General features: G+C 36.4%; 1 protein-coding gene across 2 annotated transcripts in view; it reads right to left on the reverse strand.

The window, feature by feature from the left end:
* LOC150084315 (fibronectin type-III domain-containing protein 3A-like) overlaps positions 1-21,365 on the reverse strand; it is a 441,928-nt gene that overhangs the window by 194,613 nt on the left and 225,950 nt on the right. Inside the window, exons 5-6 of one of the 2 annotated variants that reach the window (XM_090375975.1) lie at positions 18,354-18,428; positions 17,083-17,138 (exon numbers count right to left, since the gene is read on the reverse strand). In XM_090375975.1, the coding sequence (XP_090232101.1) occupies positions 17,083-17,138; positions 18,354-18,428 (131 nt within the window). Of the gene's footprint in view, positions 1-17,082; positions 17,142-18,353; positions 18,429-21,365 lie in introns of both variants that reach the window. The other variant, XM_090375974.1, reaches the window with a different exon arrangement.

Genomic DNA, 21,365 nt, shown 5'->3' on the forward strand with positions numbered 1-21,365 from the left:
CATATACTGGATTTCCACGGTTTGAGATCTTTCTTTATACAGAGTAGCTTGTTACCAACTTGACTTTGCCGGATGTGTTGCCATTGTTCAAAACATCACTACTTTCTAATTAATTTATAATCTGAGACGGTACACTTAAGGACTAATCTATAGGATCTGCAGCAGTTTTGGCAATTAGGTCAGTATGTTCATTTCCAATAATTCCAAAATGACCAGGGATCCAACAAAAGAGAACTTGTTGTTTGTTTGTTGTTGCATGGTTTTTAGGAGCATTAGCAACTAAGGCCATATTGCTCCGGGAATATGCGGTGGTCATTCCCTGACCTTTCCGCATTTGGTGGTTACGGGCTCGAATCCCGGTTTAATCAAGAAGCGTGTGCTACGCACTGTTGCTCCTTCCCACCTGCCTACGGAGGCGCCAGAACTTGTTGTTTGTTCTTATTTAACTTGGTCGTGGTAATACAAATCTGTATAACTAATGGGTTCTCATGGTTTCCATTCTGCTGAACAGCACTAATGGAATCTATATAAATAACACTGTGCAATATGTTTCTTGAGAATGTGAAATTTACGACTATGTGGATAGCACAGAGCAGTACAGCTGCTACATTCAACAGGGAGTTTCGTGGCTATGGTAATGTTGGGAAATAATGCTGCTGCACCAACATGAGTTTCAGTTTTAGATCTGTCTGTATAGAATAGCGTGTACTGTGCATGCTAGGTTCTCAATGCACTGTGAATTTGTAGTATGTTCTGTTGGGATAAGGTGTATTTTCCCCATGCTTTGAATGAAAGGTCGCACGGCAACATATTTCATCCAAGGTGGGATTGTACAAGAGGCAGTAGGCTGTATCATACCAAGGTAAAGTTGCCACTCAATGAGCAAAGGTGTATCCCTGTTGATGGGTTTGTAGAGGGGTAACCTATGTAAAGGTTTTCCCATTTGTGTGAGAAAAGTCCATTCTGGATAGGCTTGTCCAGTTGACTTTCGAGTTTTGCTGCTTAGTTTAACAAAAGCATTTGTCTGCTTAGATGCAATGATATTTCATTTGCTTTGGCATATAAGCTCTGGACTGACAATGTATGGTATGCCCCTAGCACAAGACAAAGAGCTAGGTCTTTTTTTTTTTTGCAAAAAAAGACGGGAGCAAATAACAGAACTATCAAATCATATCAAAACAGCATATTTCATTATAAACACAGAGATTTGTAGCTACGCAGTAAGCATGTAAGCATATGGTGCTTCCCCTCCCTTTTCCTGTTGGTTTTTTTTTTTTTTTTTTTTTTTTTTGCAAAAAAAGACAGAAGTAAAACTACAGGAAAAACTGTTACAAACCATGTTATAATAATGAGATGAAACAGGTATCAAATCAAATAAAACCAGCATATTCTATCATAAATGCAAAGATTTACAGTTATGCAGTAGTGACAATTGCAGCTTGGATTTTTTTTTTTTTAGGGGGAGATCTTGTCTGGTCAATATGATTAGCAACTATGCCACACAAAAAAATAACTGGATGCAAAAATATAATTTTGACATCATACACTTAGATTTCAGTAAAGCTTTTGACACTGTTCCGCTTGAAAGACTGCTGTACAAATTGGAATAGTATTGTATTAAGAGCAAGTTACCACTATGGATAAAAGGTTCATTGAGTGGCAGAAGACAGGGTGGTTATTAACTGTCACTGCTCTTCTTAGGCTAATGTTATTAAGGGAGTGATTTAGAGTTTGGTGGGGTGCATCATTATTTATGAAAGATACTGATGAATATATATCAAGCTTAATGTCTAAGTTTTCATATGATACCAAATGTTGGCAAAGCAGTTAATGACAGGAATCAAGGCAGGTTACTGCAGCAAGCCCTAGATAAATTAGAAAGATAGGCTGCAAAGTGGCAATTGATAATTAACACTGATAAATGAAAATTACTGTGCATGGGTAGCAATAATCTCAGATTGACACATCAATTAGGTGGCACCACCTAATTGACACATCAATTAATTGATGTGTCGGAAAACAAAAAATACCTAAGTACTATTATTGTATAGTCCAACACAAAGTTCTCTGAGCAGTGCATACAGGCTGATAGAACAGTACATGAGATTCTGTCAATGATATACAAGATTTTTTTACCAGAGAGAGAGAGAGAGAAGGGGATCATTATCCTGTTGTATAAGGCAATGATTAGGCTGCATCTTGGGTACTGCAATACAGGTTTGGAAGCTTCATTCCAGAAGCTTCCAGGCCTGTACTGCACTATCTTTTTCCAATTTGAATTTATGTCTCCTTAAATGTGTTAATCTTTCTCGAACAACACACTTAAGGAGACAAATTTAAATTGTAAAAGGGTAGTTTCAGGCTAGAAGTGTTAGTCAGAGTAATTAAACATTGGAAGAAATGTTCATCAGGTGTTGTGAAAGTGGGTAGTTCGAATAAATTTGTGAAAAAACGTATAAAAATTCCTCACATAATAACAGGACTTGAACTCAGGTATTTTCCACCAAGTGCGGAGAGGATGGCAATCCTACCAACTGTACCACCAGTGAGGGCTGTAGTAGTAGTAGTGGAATGTGATGCAAGAAAGCAAGCGTATGAGCTTATGCAGCATCACCCAAAAAAAAAAAAAAAAAAAATTTCACACAACCATTCCCTCTAAATGTTTGTCCAGTTCCTCCTTAAATTTATTTAACCTATCAACTTCCACAACGACAGATGGAAGTTTGTTCCAGCAATTAACCACCCGCTGGCTAAAGGCAAATTTGCACACATCTATTCTACATCTGTCCTTCCTCAATTTCAATTTATGCCTCCTTAGGTTCATAATCTGAACAAGTGGAAGAATCCCATCAGAATTAAGCATGCTCAACCTATTCAAGGCCTTATACACCTCAATCAGATCACCGCACAGTGATAAGCCACTGCAATTTGCAGAACTTAAGCCTCTCTTGGTAAGAGAATCCCTTCATTCCCCTCACCAATTTTGTTGCCCTTCTCTGTACACGCTCAAGCAAATCTATATCCTTCCTAAAACAAGGCCTCCAGACCTGTACGCAGTACTCAAGGCGTGGCCTGACCATTGGCTTCTACAGAGGGACAATCACCTCCTTTTTCCTGCTAGCAAAATTCCTGTATATCACTGAGAAAACCCCATGACCTGCCTGGCAGCTTGTCTGCATTGCTCAGAAAACTTCATATCTCACTGCACAATTACTTCCAGGTCTTTTTCATTTTCTACCACCTTAAGTGTAGTACCACACAGTTGGTACGTTTCTTTGGGGTTACTTCTACCAATATGCAGTACTTTCCATTTGTCAAGGTTAAACTTCGGTTGCCACTTCTCAGCCCATCTGCCAAAATTTTCTAGATTCTGTTGCAGTAGCACACTGCCATTACTGTCATTAACAACCCTGCCCACCTTTGTATCATCTGCAAACTTCGACACTAAGCCTAATATACCTTCATCAATATTATTGATAAATATACAAAACAACGGAGGACCCAACACTGAACCCTGTGGGACTCCACTAATAACATTAGTCCACAAAGAGCAGCACCCATTGATTACCACCCTCTGTCTTCTCCCACTCAACCATCTTTTTATCCATTGTAGCAACTTACCCTTAATACTATTCTGCTCCAATTTGTACAGTAGTCTTCCATGCGCAACAGTGTCAAAAGTTTTCCTGAAATCCAAGTATATGATATCAAAATTATTTTTTGCATCCAGTTCCTTTGTAACCACATCATAAAATCCTATCAAAGTTGTCAGACGAAGACTTTCTGTTAACAAACCCATGCTGTGTCTGAATTATTGCTGCAGTCTTGTCTAGATGATCCTGCAATGCATCTTTAACCAGTGACTCCATTGTTTTACCCGGAACAGAAGTTAAGCAACTGGTCTGTAATTACTCGTGTCACCCTTCGATCCCCCTTTGTGAATTGGGGATACATTTACACATCTCCTTTCATATAACTGGATAGATCCCATCCACCCCAGGTGCCTTTCTTATGTTTAACTTCAACAATTTCTCCTCCACTTTGCTCTCAGTTATTACAAATTCATTAAGCACTCTGCTATAATTTGACACCTTCTGGCATTTTCTAATCTTAATAACTCCTCATGTGAGAATGTAGATGCAAAATACTCATTCAGTTTGTTTGCTATCTGAGCAGGATCATCAACAGTCGAATCATCGATATCAAATGGGCCAATCAGATTCATCCCCTTCCTTCTTTTAGAGTTTATATAAGTAAAGAAATCCTTGCTGTTTTTCTTAGAATTCTTTGCCAAAGATTTCTTGTAATCTGCCTTTGCCTGCCTAACCTCTTGTAAATACACTGCCCTACCATTAATATCCAGACACCACTCCATCACTCACCAATGGGTACGTTGCATCCTGCCCAAGCACTGTGTCAGACAAAACTGTAAACATGCTCATGGGCCTTCAAGGAAATAGTGGTAAACATGTGCAATTGTGACTGCAAGTTGCCACAATCAACAAAATGGAAATGGAAGTGGAATATTGCTGAAACTGTCCACTTCCATTTGCATTCTGTTGATCGTGATAATTTGCATTCACAACTGCACATGTGAATGCAAGTTACTACTCAAAAAAACTTCTGAATCTGGTGGAATGCAAGTCTGGAGACAGAAAAGAACTGAGTACATGCAGTTCTCGCTTTACGAGTTAACGGGTTTACGAGTTTGTTTTTTTTTTCCAAAGTATCAACAAAATTGAAAATATGAACATTAATTGCAAAAAATGAATGTTAAGTATTCATAAATACTGCATTTCAAACCATGCGCATAGCTTTACAATACAGTGTACCCAGCTTTACGATATTAATCCATTCCAGAGACACCACTGGATCGTGAAAATATTGTAATGTGAACACACACTGTTAACAATTACCAATAACACATTGCTTTTTGGTAATTCTTTCCATGATCTCAGAAGTTCAAATTTTCACTATATAACTCTCTAAAAGGTCGTTTTTATAGTGCAAATTGTATTAGTTACCAATTCAAATCATTAAAATGCACTACACTTTCATCGTTATCATATGTTCTGTTATAAGAACCAATTTTGTCAGAGTAAATTGTGCTTTAGAAAAATGTCACAAAGGTGACATTTTTCTGAAGCACATTTCTGGAGGTCACAACCAGAAAACAATAAAAACAATTTGCACTTTCCAGTTTATCGAGCTTTTCTGTTACTGCAAGCAATTATAAATGGGTAGTAAACTAGATGTTATTGCATTTGCAAAAATACCAATAGCTGGAATTGTGTGGTGTTTTGCTTTATTATGGTGAAATGTGTTTCCCCTTTACTGAAATCTTCAGTCATATAAAAAACAAGTTTTCAGAATCTTCTCTTCATTCCTTTTTTTTAAAGCTTTATAAACTTGTTACTCCACGCGAATCGTGTTAATTGCAATTTGTGCATTCCGTTAAAACATTCTTATACATGCTATTGAAATTTATAAATTATCTTGGAAACAAACGCCTCTTGAAGCATTTCTGAAGAAGACATGATCAACGAGCGTGCATTTAGTCGATGATGATGATGAAGAATAAACACATTCTTTAACATTTGTAAGTCATAAATAATTTCTTTATTATTATAATTTGCTTGATTTTACAGGCTACGTTTTAATTTCTTTGGATAAATCAATCATTGTTTAAACATAAACTAATTAGCTAACTAATTTCATTGTCGAGAACGTAACCCCTATTTTTAACATTAGGTCTATGGGATTTAATTCCCGCTTTACGAGTGTGCACGCTAGGAACGAATTAACTCGTAAAGTCGAGAACTACCTGTACTTGGAACACAGGTCTGCACATTTGCAGCACATGCAGGCCTTCGGTGAGATCTGAGACCCCCCAGTGATCAGCTTAATGAAATGTCACATATACGCTGATTGCTTATGTGGCCTCCCTGTTATCATTCTGCACTAGTTTAACTCTGTCGATTATTGCAACTTGCATTCACAATTGTTTTACTACTATCTCCTTGAAACCCCACTAGCATGTTTACAGTTGTCTGGTACCTGGATAGCATGTGACCTACCCATGGATGATTGATGGAGAGGTCACATGCTATCCAGGTACCAGACAACTGTAAACATGCTAGTGGGGCTTCAAGGAGATAGTAGTAAAACAATTGTGAATGCAAGTTGCAATAATCGACAGAGTTAAACTAGTGCAGAATGATAACAGGGAGGCCACATAAGCAATCAGCGTATATGTGACATTTCATTAAGCTGATCACTGGTGATATGATCTGCAAATGGAAGTGGAATGGTGCTGAAACTGTCACTGAAGTTTTCCCCAAGTTGTTTTCTGAAACAACTCAGAAAACTTCTGAATCTAGTGGAATGCAACAGAGAGCCCTGCAAAGAACTGTCCATTTGGAAAAAAGGTCAGCATTGTTGCAGCCCATACAGGCCCTCAGTGAAGTGATTGGGACACATTAACACCAGCCCAGTGTTAAAGTGACCAGTCACTGTACATGGTCTACTAGACTGATGGCTGCACTCAGGTGCAGCAGATGCCCAACGAAAACTATCTGCTGGATTGTATCATCCTAACAATGAAGTTTGGTAAAGGAAGTGTGATGGCTTGGGGCTGCTTTTCATGGTTTGGCCTAGGACCACTGATTGTTTTGGACACACACATGAATGCTGAAATTTATCTAGACACCTTGGGCAATAATGTGTTACCTACGTTATGGAAGCATGTCGGGGAAGACCCATACCTGTATCAGTAAGACAATGTTCCGTGTCATTCTGCTCTGTGACAGATTGGTTTGAGGACATGAGCATCGAAAAGTTTGCCTGACTAGCCCACAACCCTAAACTCAATCCTATACATAACCCAGAAGATGAACTGGACCATGTATGTGAGAAGAGACTGCCCAAAAAACAAGGCTGAACTGGTCACCACTTTGAGGGCTGAATGGCAGAAAATATCAGAGGACATTAACAAAAACTGTTAGAGTGTTCCATGGAGACTAGAGACTGTCATAAAGGCTAAAGGCACAAAGTTTTCAGCATGGTATTATTTTTCATGTAAATAAAGGTTATTTTAGGTATGCAGGTCTCCGGATATTAATAGTATGGCAGCGTATACTGGTATTAATTCATATCTTTCTAACCCTAAGCATATGCCTTTAATTAAAGTTTAGATTAAATTAAATCTAGTGACAGAAAGTGTTAATTACAGTAACGCTTTTAACCGTTTTGGAAATTTGCTGCAAACTGTAACAGGTTTTGCTTGTGAATCACTACCAGCAAACAAGCAATAATCAGTCTGAACAAAACAAAATAAAATTAAACGTAATTAGAAATATCCGCAGCAATTCACATGCATAACTTATTGCAGGGTGCATCAAATTTCCATGTGGTAGGAAACATCAATTTAATGTAATAATTTTTAGTTAATTACATCACCTATAGCTCAATTTTTCAAAAAAAAAAAAAAATATATTTATATACACAAATGCTTTTAAATATAAATTTTTTGTCAATTTTACTTTATAGCAAACCAGTGGAGTGGTATTATTGTCCAAAATAAAACCAAAATTGAAATTTCATAAAAAATCAATGACTAATGTTTTTTTTTTTTTTTTAAATGAAAACCCCAAATACGAAAGGTATCAAAACCTACAAGTACTTAGTACATGGATAGAGTGAAAGAGATGAAGAGGAAGGGGATGTCAGAAACTTTGCTCTGGAGAATAAACACTGGTTTCAGCACTTCAAATCTCCAAAAAGCAGTGGTACCACACAGGCTGATGAGCATCATCTACCACCTAGTGTTAGCATTAGTACTAGTAAGTATTAGTACAGTGAAACTTCCCTTTAACGGACAGCCATGGAGAATGAAAATCTGTCCGTTAGAGAGAAGTGTCCGCTAACAAGAAGTCTGAGGGAGAAAAAAAAAAAAAAAAAAAAGAAAGAAAAATCGTTAAACGTTTAATGTAAAATTAAATTAAAATATATACAGATTTTGAACAATATTTTTGTAAATAATATACAATTACATACACAAGAGATAAAGAAAAATCGTTAAACGTTTAATGTAAAATTAAATTAAATTATATACAGATTTTGCACAACATTTTTGTAAATAATATACATACAGTTGTGCTATGCATATTATGACTATCTTAAGAAAAATACATACAGTGATCACTTATTTTCTTCTGCACCTTCTTCCGGCTGATAATTTTGTTTTCAACATTTGTTTGGAGTGAAGAAACCATCAAAAGTCCTTCAGTATCTTCTTCAGCGGCGAAAAACATTTTTAAAATTGATTTGTATGAGCGCTTCTTCTTTTTTCATCGGTGATTCGTCGTTAATATGTTCTTCGACAGAATGACCTCCTTCCATTTCTTCATCCTCATGAGGAACTTCTTGAAAAATATCGATGATAATGTCGTTGATATCTAGAGCACCATCTTCTGTAGTTAGGTTCGAGTCTATATCTTTGTAGCCAGGGTCACTTGTAACTGAAGTATCGCACATTATCAATAGATGTTGAAGTTCTTGTTCTTCTTGGTGCTCCACATTGCTGTTCACAATTTCAATTTTTGCGTTTGAGAAGCCAGACTTTACAAAACAGTTCACGACAGTTTGTTTTCTAATTGCGTTTACTGAAGAGGAAATCCATTGAATCGCATCTAGGATGCTGAGTTTCTTTGCAAGGTCACTCGCACATGTTACATCGTTCATGTTTGCAATGAGATGTCTTAAAACACGTTTTCTGTAGTGAAGTTTAAATTTTTTTATTATCCCTTGATCCAAGGGCTGACACTCTGCAGATGTGTTTGGTGGCAGAAAAACGATTTGAATGTTGGACAATTCAATGTGCGGGTGAGATGCAGCATTATCCATGAGAAGAATAATTTTTCTCTTTTGACGAATCATGTTTTGGTTAAAGTGACTTATCCATTCACTCATGATATCTCGTGTCATCCACGCTTTTTTATTAGACTTCCAGTCAACATTCAAAAGATTCAACTTTATGCCCTTGAAACAACGAGGATTTTGTGGTTTTCCCATAACAAGTGGTTGTTCAAAGTCTCCCAGCATATTTGTACACAATTGTACAGTCAAGCGTTCCTTAGAAATTTTTCCGCCCTGGCACTTTTCGTTTTTTAGACTCATTGTTTTTTCAGGAAGAGCTTTAAAAAAACAACCCTGTTTCGTCACAGTTGTAAATATCCTTAGCTTCAAAATCACGACATAAATCTTCCAATTTGACGGTCCACTCTGTTACAACCCCAGTATCAACAGATCCACCTTACGGTTTTCCAAGAAATTTTATGCCGAGTTTTGAACTTGTCTAGCCATCCCACAGAAGCTTTGAACTCATTTACTCCCATAGATTTCGCAACCTCCAAAGCCTTTTCCCTAATAATAAGCCCATTAATGGGAATTTTTTTAGCACGTTCGCGACAAAACCACTCATACGTAACATTGTCAATTTGAAGTCCAACAGTTTTCGGAAATGGTTTTTGAACCTGATCATTTCCGTGTTGCCAAAATTGTTTGAGCAGTTCATTTTTTTTCTTTAAGATGTCGCTTACCTGCGTCTTCCCAATTTTGAATTTTGCAGCGAGATTGCGAACACTATTTTTTTGCCGATCATACGCATTAATGAGTTCGACTTTATCTTTTAAAGTTAAATGTTTACGAGAAGACATTGTGCACTTCACACGACACTGAAAAAAACTGAAAACTGAAACTGAAAAGACGAAAGGCCGACAAAATTCCCCCACCCCATCTGCACACACTGAATTCATCAGAAGTTTTACACGTGCCTTAAAATTCTTGAAAAAGGGTTTAGAACAGCGACGTAAACCTTGATAAAATTCAGAGAATAGGAAATAGAAAATAAGCACACGATTGAGGCAATAAATGGAAGAAAAGTTCCTAGAAAAGGACCATGAGCTCTCCCGCAGTCCGTTGTGGGAAGATCAAATTAAGTGCTAATCTAAACGAAAGAGTGCAGATTGCCTGTCCATGTCTGTTACAGAGAATGTCCGCTAGACAGAAGCTGCAAACACGTTAAAACCAATGGAGGTGAGTTGGGGAATTTGAAAATGTCCGTTGTAGAGAGATGTCCGTTAACGAGAAGTGTCCGTTAGGAGAAGTTTCACTGTATTATATTATAGTATTATTAGTGTTATTTTATATTAGTATTTGTAATAGAAGTACCGGGCACAGTTTGAAGGCGATGGGGGAGGGGATAGCAACATCGAGAAATGGGGGATTCTGAATGTGCATATGGTTTTTTTTTGGTGAATTTGAGGAGTTTGGTGCAAGTGTGATGCCCTGCCTGCCTTGCACCAAATATTTGCAATACTGAAATAGTGTGCTAATTGAAATAGTACACTGTGTACTATTTCAAATAACTAAAAAACATATTTCTGCTATCCACACCCCGCCTGTCCCTTTAGTAGCTGCCAGTAAGACTATAAATTGTCATTCAAAGACAGTGTCTCAGTGCATGCAGTGCAGTGACTCAAATCAGATGCTTGTAAAGTTGGAGAGGGTGTGATACACCCTATGTGCCTTATGACAATTAATTTTTAATTAAAATGTAAATTTGGATTCGTGTTGTTGTTTATTGTACATTTTGACTCTGTCATTTGTAAAACTATAAAGTAATAAAAGTTATAATTTTGTTCAAGGTGTTACAATGGATTACAAACAAGAACAGCTTTTTTTTTTTTTTTTTTTTGGTAGTTGTTGGCGCATCGGCTTCTGTGGCCACAATGCACCTCCCAAGGTTTTTGCAGTACTTTGATCCAAGCCCGAGGCAGGATCCGAACCTGCGACCTTTGGGTTGCCAGGCAGGCACTTTACCCACCCGGCTAGCCCGGTCGGCTACAAGAACAGCAAAGAATTTGAATTACTGAATGACGTTGAAATGACAAGATCACATGGTCAGATACTGATGAAAAATATCATATCAGTGTTTGCTCGCAAACCTCCGACACTGATCAAGATTTTATGATTACAATGAAAATAGTAGTCAGAGCACAGACCAAGAGGTCAGGAAGAGGAAATATGAGCAGTGGCAACATGTTGATAAGTATTATTTTTTTGCCAAGGATAAAACTATGAAGTGGATGTTATCTGCAAGAGCAAAATTTTGACCTCTTATGTGCAATATCATTACTCATTTACCTGACGTGAGAATGTCAGCATGTGGTGCAAAAATCTGTAATGGAATGCGGGAACTTATGATGTGAAAACATCTATGGTGGCACTAGAATAAAACCGATTGATAATGAAATTTTCTTACGAAAATGATGCAGTTCAATTGCTAACAAAATTTTCTTTTCGGAAATGACGTCACTTCCTATTAGGTAGCTATTAGATTTTAAATAGTGCAAATGACATCACTTCCTAAATGGCGCTAACGATGCTACCTCAGTCACTAACATTGATTCGGTACAGTAAGCAGCGGGTAGTAATATTATGCAAGAATAAAAAGTTTTGAAGCCACTGAAGAAGCCTCTCATGTCGAAAAGTAACAAGTTCAAAAACATACAGTACGAAAAAAATGCAGACTTTAATGAAATCTGCTTCTCAAGATTTTGATCAACATTAACCTTCTTCTAAGTAGCGTAAGTAAGTAAGTTTTGATTAAACCATTTAAAAATTTAAACTGTTTTGATTCAAGAACGCAACAATAAATCAATCACTTAAACAAACACCAATCACTTCTTGCAGTAGCTTTTGGTTATGATGTCATACTAGTCTACAAGTGGATTTCGCTAACTACTGAATTGTGAAAATTCAAAATCTAAATTTTAGTTAGCAACCTATAAGAGTATTTCGAAGACGGCTAAAATTCCAGCTGAGCGAAATTAAGAGAAGTATGCAAGAATAAAAGCTTCAAAGCCACCGAAGAAGCCTCTCATGTCGAAAAAAGAACGAGTTCATAAACATAGAGAACAAAAAAAAATTTAAAAGTTTAATAAAATCTGCTTCTCAGATTTTGAGAAGCAGATTTTATTAAATCTCTGAAAAATACATTTAGAGCACGTTACTTCTAGAATTTCCATGCAGACACGTAACAACTATGAAGGCTTGCAATACTTGTCGAGCATCTCTCAAAAATGATTACATTCCAACATCTTCGAAGAGCAACAGTATCAGATGTTTTCACATAAAATATCTTTCATGCATACAGAGTACACACAGGCTTTTTTTTTTTTTTTTTTTTTTTAACTGACATGATGTTCAATGAGGTCTTAATGTACCAACCACAAAATCATGATGAGAAAAGCAGCTGGAGAAATGCAAGGCATGTCTTAATCATACATACAATTAAACCATTTAAAAATTTAAATTGTTTTGATTTAAGAATGCAACAATAAATCAATCACTTGAACAAACAATCACATCTTGCAGTAGGTTTTGGTTATGATGTCATACAAGTCTACAAATGGATTTTGCTAACTACTGAATTGTGAAAATGCCAAATCTAATTTTAGGTAACAACCTATAATATGACAATGAGTGAGATAAAGACTGTTTTGGGCTTACTTTATTTAGCAGGCATTTACAAATCTGGGCATCAAAATTCGCAAGATCTTTGGAGAAGCGATGGCACTAGAATTGACATATTCTGCAGAACTATGAGCCTACATCAGTTTTTTTTTTTTGCAGAATATGCTGAGATTTGATGGCATAGACACTTGCACAGAAAGGCAGAAATACACCCACCTTGTGCCAATAAGACACATTTTTACAGAATTTGTTAAGAACTGTATAGAAGCATGTTCCCAGTCCAAATATAATATACAAACAGTTGGTATCATTTAGATTTTAGAGGTAGATGCATCTTTAGACAATATATACCTTCCAAATATGGCACAAAAATATTTGCCCTTGTGGACACCAAAATGTTTTATGTTGTAAATTTAGAAATTTACACAGGGGAGCAACCAAGAGGTCTCATCCAGCAAAGCAATAAGCCATTTGATGCGGTGGATAGAATGGTACAGCCCATCTCAGGCACCATCAAAACATAACCTTTGATAATTGGTTTGCCAGCTACTCGGTCCTGAAGCGCTTACTCACAAATCACAAACTCACTTTTGTTGGTACTGTTAGGAAAAATAAGACTGAGATTCCACTAAAATTTTTGAAAAGGCATGAGAAAAAAGTCTATTTGGGTTCCAAGAAGCTATAATGATTCTATCTTATGCACCAAGACAAAAAAAAAAAAAAATGTCCCGATGATGTCATCGCTTCACATGATGTGAAAATAGATAAAAATACAAGCAATGACCGTCAGCCCAAAGTCTTCACTTTTTACAATGCCATGAAATGCAGCGTTGATGTTGTCAATGAGCTTTCTGGATCCTATGATGTTGCAAGGAATTATAGAAATGTCTGCTGTGTTTTACTCGATAATGAATACTTCTATTGTTATTTGTTATTTTTTTTTTATTTTTTTTTTTAGGAGCATTAGCAACTAAGGCCATATTGCTCCGGGATATGCGGTGGTCATTCCTTGACCTTTCTGCATCCTCCGTATTTGGTGGTGATGGGCTGGAACCCCGGTCCAATCAAGAAGCGTTACTACGCACTGCCGCTCCTTCCCACCTGGCTACGGAGGTGCCAATACTTATATAAACATTTTAGTAATTTATAAAGCAAACAACCAAGACAACATAAAGCAATGTGGCTTCCTGCGAATGCTAGGCCTGGTTCTTTTATCAGATCATCTCAAGGATAGAAATAACAAGCTTCATCTTTCAAGAGAGCCAAAAAGGCATCTGGCAGTGAGAGTTCTTCAAGATGAACCAAATGCAGGTCCTTCTAGACCTGCAAAACTTGTCAAAAAATGTGACGTATGCCCTTATAAGGATCACAAACAACATACTTTTGTAAATACTGCAAGAGATATCTTTGTATGGAGCATGCAGAATTCTACTGTGAAAATGTCTAGATTCGATCGCATCCGAATAAGATATGGTGGTAGATACAGTTCATTTTTTTCTTTTTCAATGCATCATAACATACCCAATTTATAATTAAGATGAGAAAGAACTGATTTATTGTGATTTATTTATTTTTTTGCAAATTTTTTTTCTAAGAGCTACAATTTTCTATGTTAAAATTTTGTCTTTCAAAATTTGCTAACTATGATAAAATGTTTTTTTTTCTTCTTCTTTTCATCTCCATTACAGGTAGTTTATGGTAATTTATGACAGAAAGTGTAATAACATAACACACTGCATAATAATATAGAATTTAAGGGGTTTTTTTTGACAAAGTGTGATACACCCTACATGCTACCTGCCATTAGTAACAGCCACCTACTAAATGCAGAATTGACTATCCAATCCGTAGAGATTGAATTTGGATTCATCAGAGAATACAGCAATATCTCGCTTAGCATGGCTTCAAACAGCACGAGTTTCACTATAACACGGTTTTCAATTAAATTTAATTCAAAAATTTATTGTACATATTAACTCATTCAATAGCCTAGACACATACTCTACATATATGCTGCATTGTTGTAGCCTAGGAATGTGTACATATATGCTGCAGTACCAACTCTGTCTCATATGCACATGCGCAAATAGCTTCCCTCAGGCAGTCACTGGCAACATGCAACAGTGTTCAGTATTCTTAATTCCATCATGACAAGACGACATGATAGCTTTTCATTTCACAATTTATTTTTTACCCCTTTAAATAATATATTTGCATCCTCGCTAGAAATCACTGCCAACAACATGCATTCTGTTTGGCAGCATGTTTTGCCCCATTTGGCAAATTATTTCACTGGCTTTGAATTACGAATTCAGACAATTGCCAAAGACACTGTGAAGATCGGAAGAGAATTGGGATTTTAAACTTTTTGACACTGCCAAAAACGTGACTGCATTGACTCACATGAAAATGACTTAGATGATGCAACTCTCCTTGAAGTTGACGAGCAAACTGCATATGAAGAAGAGGAAAACAATTCTGAAGTGGATAACACTGAAGTGGCACCAAAAGAATTTAACAGAATTGGAGGAAAGTTTTTTTTTGGGGGGGGGATGATTTACATGGCCTGCAAGGTGATTATGAATGGAGATCTGGATGCTGAACATAGAATCAAGATGCGGCAAATTTTACAAAATGGGTTTTGATGCTACAAAAGCTTGTACGCCGAGAAAAAGAAGAGACGGCCTCACAGGACTTTATTATTGAAATACCTAAATAAACAATAAAGCTTTTTTTTTCTCATCTTTAATGATGTTACCTTTCATTAATAAAGTTTTTGCAATATTTTTAATTTCAAATCCTTTTAATTGGCTATCAACTGCAAATTGTTTATAGATTTATTATAATTTGTTCATAGACTGTTTCTCTGGTACGCATTCAATTAAAACCCATTAAAATTATACCTCAATCAGCACGGTTTCACATAACACGGAACAGTTCCGGTACCAATTATCAGTGCTATGCGGGGTATTGCTGTATTACAAATTCCCATTGTTCAATTGTCCAGTTAGCATGTTCTTTAGTCATTGTTAGCCAGGTTAGTCATGTTTTCCTCGTGGATTTTGTCAACAAGGTCTTCTTAAAAGGTTGATGTGCTTTCAGACCATTCATCACAAGTCTCTTGGACAGTTCTATAACTTGCATTTACCCCAATATGTTTCTTACACATGGATTTTAGGTCTGTGAAACTTCATGACAATCATTGCGGTACAGATGCTCCAAAACTCTGTCATGTGCTGCAGTACTTTTCCATTTCAGTCCAGTTCAGAGATTTTCTTTTGACAATTCCAATCTCAGGTTTCATTTTAATTAAGTAATCTTGACATGGTAGACTGGGTGGAGCAAATTTTGCAGCTATATGCCAGCTAGAAAAGACCTTCCTATAAAGATCAATAATTAAGCTTTTCTGCCTTGGAGTTAACTGAGTGTGTGCCACACTGCTGCTGAATAGGAAGTGAAGACAAGCTAGTAGCAGGTGTATGTTTTATAAACAAAATTACGCAATACCACTCTAATATTACAGAATGATGATGCAGTATCATACTAGTTTTTCAGGATGATGGTAATAGTGCCTTTAGATGATATAATTTTATCTATTAGAGGGAGTCATAAAGGAAATATTACACTTTTTAAGAAATTTACATGGCTGCCACTGTATGTGCATCTAGTCCCTCATATGAAAAAAAGAAAAAAAAAGAAAACCACATACACACATATATACTCATGAAAGGGTTAACATAAAAAATGAGGAAGCACTGAGACAATGCAAGAAAACCCAATAATGCATCAGCATGGACATGCAAGATCACTGTTGGAAACGGTAAGGTAGCCTAAGCAAATTAGCCTTCTTTTAAATCAAGCTAATTCACTTGGGCTATTTGCTTTACCTCCCCCCCCCCAAAAAAAAAAAAACTGCCATCAAAATATTTCAAAGCTTCTACTTCGTGAAGAATATAACAAATTTTAAATTTCTAAATAAAACTGGCAAATCATACAATTACAAATATTCAATTTTACAAATATTTTGAAGTGGATTATTTGTTTGTTTGTGTTTGTTTGCCTGAATTTTCCTATCCCAGAGTTGGGATGTTTAGCAGTGCCATCTGCATGTTCATTACCTGGGATGCTGACATGACCAGGGAACAAACAGAATGTAACCTTCTAGTTGGCTGTTTGACAGCAAAATAATTTGGATTGGATCTCTTTAAGAATGGGATTAGAGGCAGAAAAGATAAGACTGAATGGCTGGCTATTATTATTATTATTATTATTTGGTTTTTAGGAGCATTAGCAACTATGGCCATATTGCTCTGGGGATATGCAGTGATCATTTCCTGACCTAGACTGAATGGCAGTGATTGCACTTAGAGTCGGCATATATCAAAGATTGCAATTTCCAATTGGGCCAGATGTAGTAGATCCCCTCCACCCTCCAATACACATAGTTATATATCTCCAAGGAATACCTGCATCACACTTTCCAAAACACCAGCCTACGTGATTTATGAAAGAATGGAAGAATTATTATTTTATATCTGCACTCACCGTGGGCGATTTTACACTGGACAGGAACTCAGTAAAGATCCATGCTACTTCTTCATCTACTATAAGAAAAACAGTATTCTTCTAAAATCCATTTTAAAAAAATGTAATGCTTTTATTAAGTAAACTTTCCTATAACAAACAACAAAATTTCATATAACAAATGAAAAAGGGTACTGCAAATTTAGGCTATTAAATAGGCTGTCATTATGGAATTAAAAATTACAGATAAACTTGATATAGGTTTTTAATATGATGTTTTGTCATTAAAAATTAAAACCTCAATACCCTTGGGGGGGGGTTCAAATTACAGAAAATATCTAATATATATTTTCATAAAAACAAATATTCACAATCCAGCAACACATGTTAGTTTAGATAGTATTAGAGCAAATTTTATGAAAATGTGTACATTTGAAACGAAACTGAATAGAATTCAAATCAATTGGTGATGCAATTTACCATAAAAGTCTGGTAGATTATCTCTCAGAATAAATGGAGATCTCATAAGACGCCAAAAGAACCATGTGGTGTAGAAGGCTTTCTCCATATCAAGATAAACCATGATGAGATACTCATTTCTGATACTGAATTAGCTTTAACAAGACATCAACAGATGATCTTTTTTTCAAAAGCGAAATTGTTTTTTGTTGATCAAGTCTTGAGATTCAAAATACCAAACGAGCCAAAGACATAACTGCCAACATCTGACTTTTGAAAAGCTGGAGATTAGGTAACTGTAAGCAGGAGGGAAACAGATTTTTTGATAAAAAAAAGTTTTTTTTTTTTTTTTTTTTTTTTGCAAATAGCAGTTCTTCACAAAAAACAAAGAAATCAAAAGATTTTTCAGAAAAAACCGGGAGGTTTTTAAAGTCCACACTACAAGAGAAATTAAATTTCACAGACAACATACATGTTTTACATTAAAATACATCCATAGGATCGTTTACCATACAGGATGCTTTCAAACATTACCCCGGTTAGGATTTTTCAGTCTCTGGATTACTGTTAGGAATCAACATTATGGTTGCTTTAAGAAAGATTTTGTAGCAGACTTTGTATCTCTTCAGAAACATTGAGTCAAAGTTTTGTTGATAACAATGGTACTGCTGTTCAGTTTGGCTGTTAAGAGCATTTCCAAAACCACATCAGAAAATCATCTGATTTTTTTTTTTTTTTTTTTTTTTTTTACAAAGATAGCTACACTGACACATCAGGATCAGGTCTTAGGCAATGTTATTTGTTAATGAATATTTCCAGGCAAACGTACTCACCTTCAGAAACATGACTTGCAGCTGTGCCATTCACCTTTGCAGCACCTTCAAGCTTATATTTTCTTCTTTCACTTTCTATGAGGAAACAAAAATAAATAAGTAAATAATAACCCTGCTTAAAACAATATTAGCACGGTAAAAAACTCTGGTTAAAAAAGATATTAGCACTAAAAAAAACTTGCTTAAAAAGATATTAGTGCTGAAAAAGATAAAAGGCATTCGTGTTACTTAAGTTTTAAAACTGCAAAGCTAAGATTTACAATTAGTAAATTACTAAGTATTCAAGTAAGTACATAAAATAAATATTGGTACTGATGACCCCAAGCATGTGTTCATTTGTTGTTGTTGTATTTGAGATTTTTGGCACAAGGACCACTTGGGCCTGTTCATGATTTACTTATGATTAGATACTATTATACAAATTTAATCGTTTCAAATACTTATTAAACAGTTCCTCAAAATTTGCTTTATTACCAAAAATATGTGATAAGTTGAAAGGTTCCTGCAAGTTGGATAGGGAACCAAAGCTGGATTTTCAGATAGATGAAAGCTGTGGACATTCAATTAAAATATGATTTATTGTTAGCTGCGACTGGCAATAGAAACAATGAGGAGGATTTTCTCCCAGAAGCAAATACAGACGAATTGGATGGGAATGACTGATGCAGTCTTGCCAGAATAACTTATTCTCACCTGTTTCTCCTGAAACTGGAAGCCCATAGGTGTGGCTCTTTTTTTTTTTTTTTTTTTAATCTGCAACAGTTTATTATTTGTTTTAGTTTGCCAGAGGCGAGACCATTATTTCGTACATGTTGTTTTAATAATAGATTTGTAGTCAGTGCAAGGCACTTTCAGTCGACTGGAGGATCCAGAGTTGGGATGTTTAGCAGCGCCATCTGCATGTTCATTACCTGGTATGCTGACATGACCAGGGACCAAATAGAATGTAACCTTCTGGTTGGCTGTTTGACAGCAAAATAATTTGGATTGGATCTCTTTAAGAATGGGATTAAGGGCAGAAAAGATAGACTGAATGGCAGTGATTGCACTTAGAGAGTCAGCATATATCAAAGATTGCTTGATATGGTGGTTGTTTATGTTATCTAGAGCTAGCTTTATTGCAAATAATTCTGCAGTGTAGATACTGAATTCAGTAGGAAGTGACACAGCTACTGAGAAGGTGGAAGAAACTGCTGCAGCACCTATGGCTACATCCATTTTGGATCCATCAACATATATCTGTATTTTCTCTGAATTTTCCAAGGAATGTGCTTTATGTAGCTGCTGAAAGTTGATGTTTGCCAGGGAGAATTTTCCCCATCTTAAAAAGAAATTGTTTCTGTTGCAGAGAGGTGAGAATTCAGTCCAGGGAAGCTCAGGTGTATCAGTCTTGGAATATATTATGAAAGTTGAAGTCCCAACTGAGCATAAGCTCTTGCAGTCAAAGCCCTGCGGGGCGGTTTTCATTAGGTTTATGGTGTATGGCATGTTGAGGGTCAAACAGGTACTGCCAGCTAGGGTGGGACGGAATACTTTTAATCTTTGCTGCATAATTACATAGTAAGGATTTTCTCCTGAGATGCAAAGGGGGTTCATTTGCCTCAATATACAGGCTGTGGACCAGAGATGTTCTGAAGGCTCACAAGCTATCCTAAGGGCACTAGGCTGTATGGTGTTCAGACGTAATAGCGTTCTTTTCCTAGCAGAGTCACAGACAGGTAATCCATAATCTAAGAGTGATCTTATTAAAGCTCTATAGGGATGAAGAAGAGAGCTTCTGTCAGCACCCCAGGACATAGCAGAGACTGCTCATAGGATGTTCAGTTTTTAAGACATGTAGTCCGAAAGTAAGCTACATGGGAAGCAAAGTTGAGTTTATTAACTAAATATAACCCCAACAGACGAAAATTGTTAGTGACAGGAATCAGGCTGTTTTTTAAAAATATTTCTGGATCCGGGTGGAGTCTGATGCGTTTTTTTACAAAAATGAATTGCACTACATTTCTTCTCTTATAGGGAAGAGCCATTCTGCAATGCCCGTGATTCCATTTTAGCGATCGAAATTTGAAGTTGTCTTTCAAAGGTGTTCATGGTTTGGGATTGACAAGAAATAATGAGATCATCAGCAAACATGTACGATTCTACTGTATTCGGTACATCCAATGTCCTGTTTGTAATTCTTATTGCAAATAATGTCGGACTAAGAATGGACCATGTGGTACACCCTCCTCTTGTTCAAATGATTTGGATAAATTGTTCATGTATCTAACCTGAAATGTTCTGTGGCACAGGATATTTTGTATAAATGGGGTAAATTACCTCTCAAGCCAAAAGAATGAAGATCTTGAAGAACACCATATCGCCATATGGTATCATAGGCTTTCTCAATATCGAGATTGATCATGACCAGGTGTTGTCCCCTTATGAAGGCATTTCGAACGTTTGCTTCTGCTTTTATCATTACATCTAACATGGAGCGGTTCTTTCAAAACCCATACTGATTGCTATTTAGCAAGTTGTTAGTTTCCAGGAACCACATTAGCTGCCTGTGAACCATTTTTTCCAGGACTTAACCAAAACAGCTGGACAGTGAAATCAGCCTGTAGTTATGCAGAAAGGTGTGATCCTTTCCTGGCTTTTGAGAAGGCTAGTATAATTGAGTGATGCCAGGAGTTTGGATAAGTATTTTCTAAAAATATTCGATTGTAATATTTTAATAATGTTCTTTTTGCTGTGTTGCTTAGTTGGCTTATCATGATGTATTAGATCCCATCTGGACCAGCACAACTAGATGTTTTATTGAGTGCCCCTAAAAGTTCTGTTACTGTGAATGGCTGGTTGTACGGGTGCGAAACTCTAGTAGAGAAATTGATCTTATGCTACTCTAAAGATTCTTTAATTTGCTGAAAGACTGGGTTGTAGGTGGATACTGCCAATGTACTGGCAAATTATTTGGCTAAGGCATTTGCAATTTCTGCCGGAGAGGACAACTCCTTCCCTTCCCAGTTTAAT

The sequence above is a fragment of the Mastigoproctus giganteus genome, chromosome 6 (assembly GCF_048544385.1).
Source record: "Mastigoproctus giganteus isolate SK-2022 chromosome 6, ASM4854438v1, whole genome shotgun sequence".
Lineage (NCBI taxonomy): Eukaryota > Metazoa > Arthropoda > Arachnida > Uropygi > Thelyphonidae > Mastigoproctus > Mastigoproctus giganteus.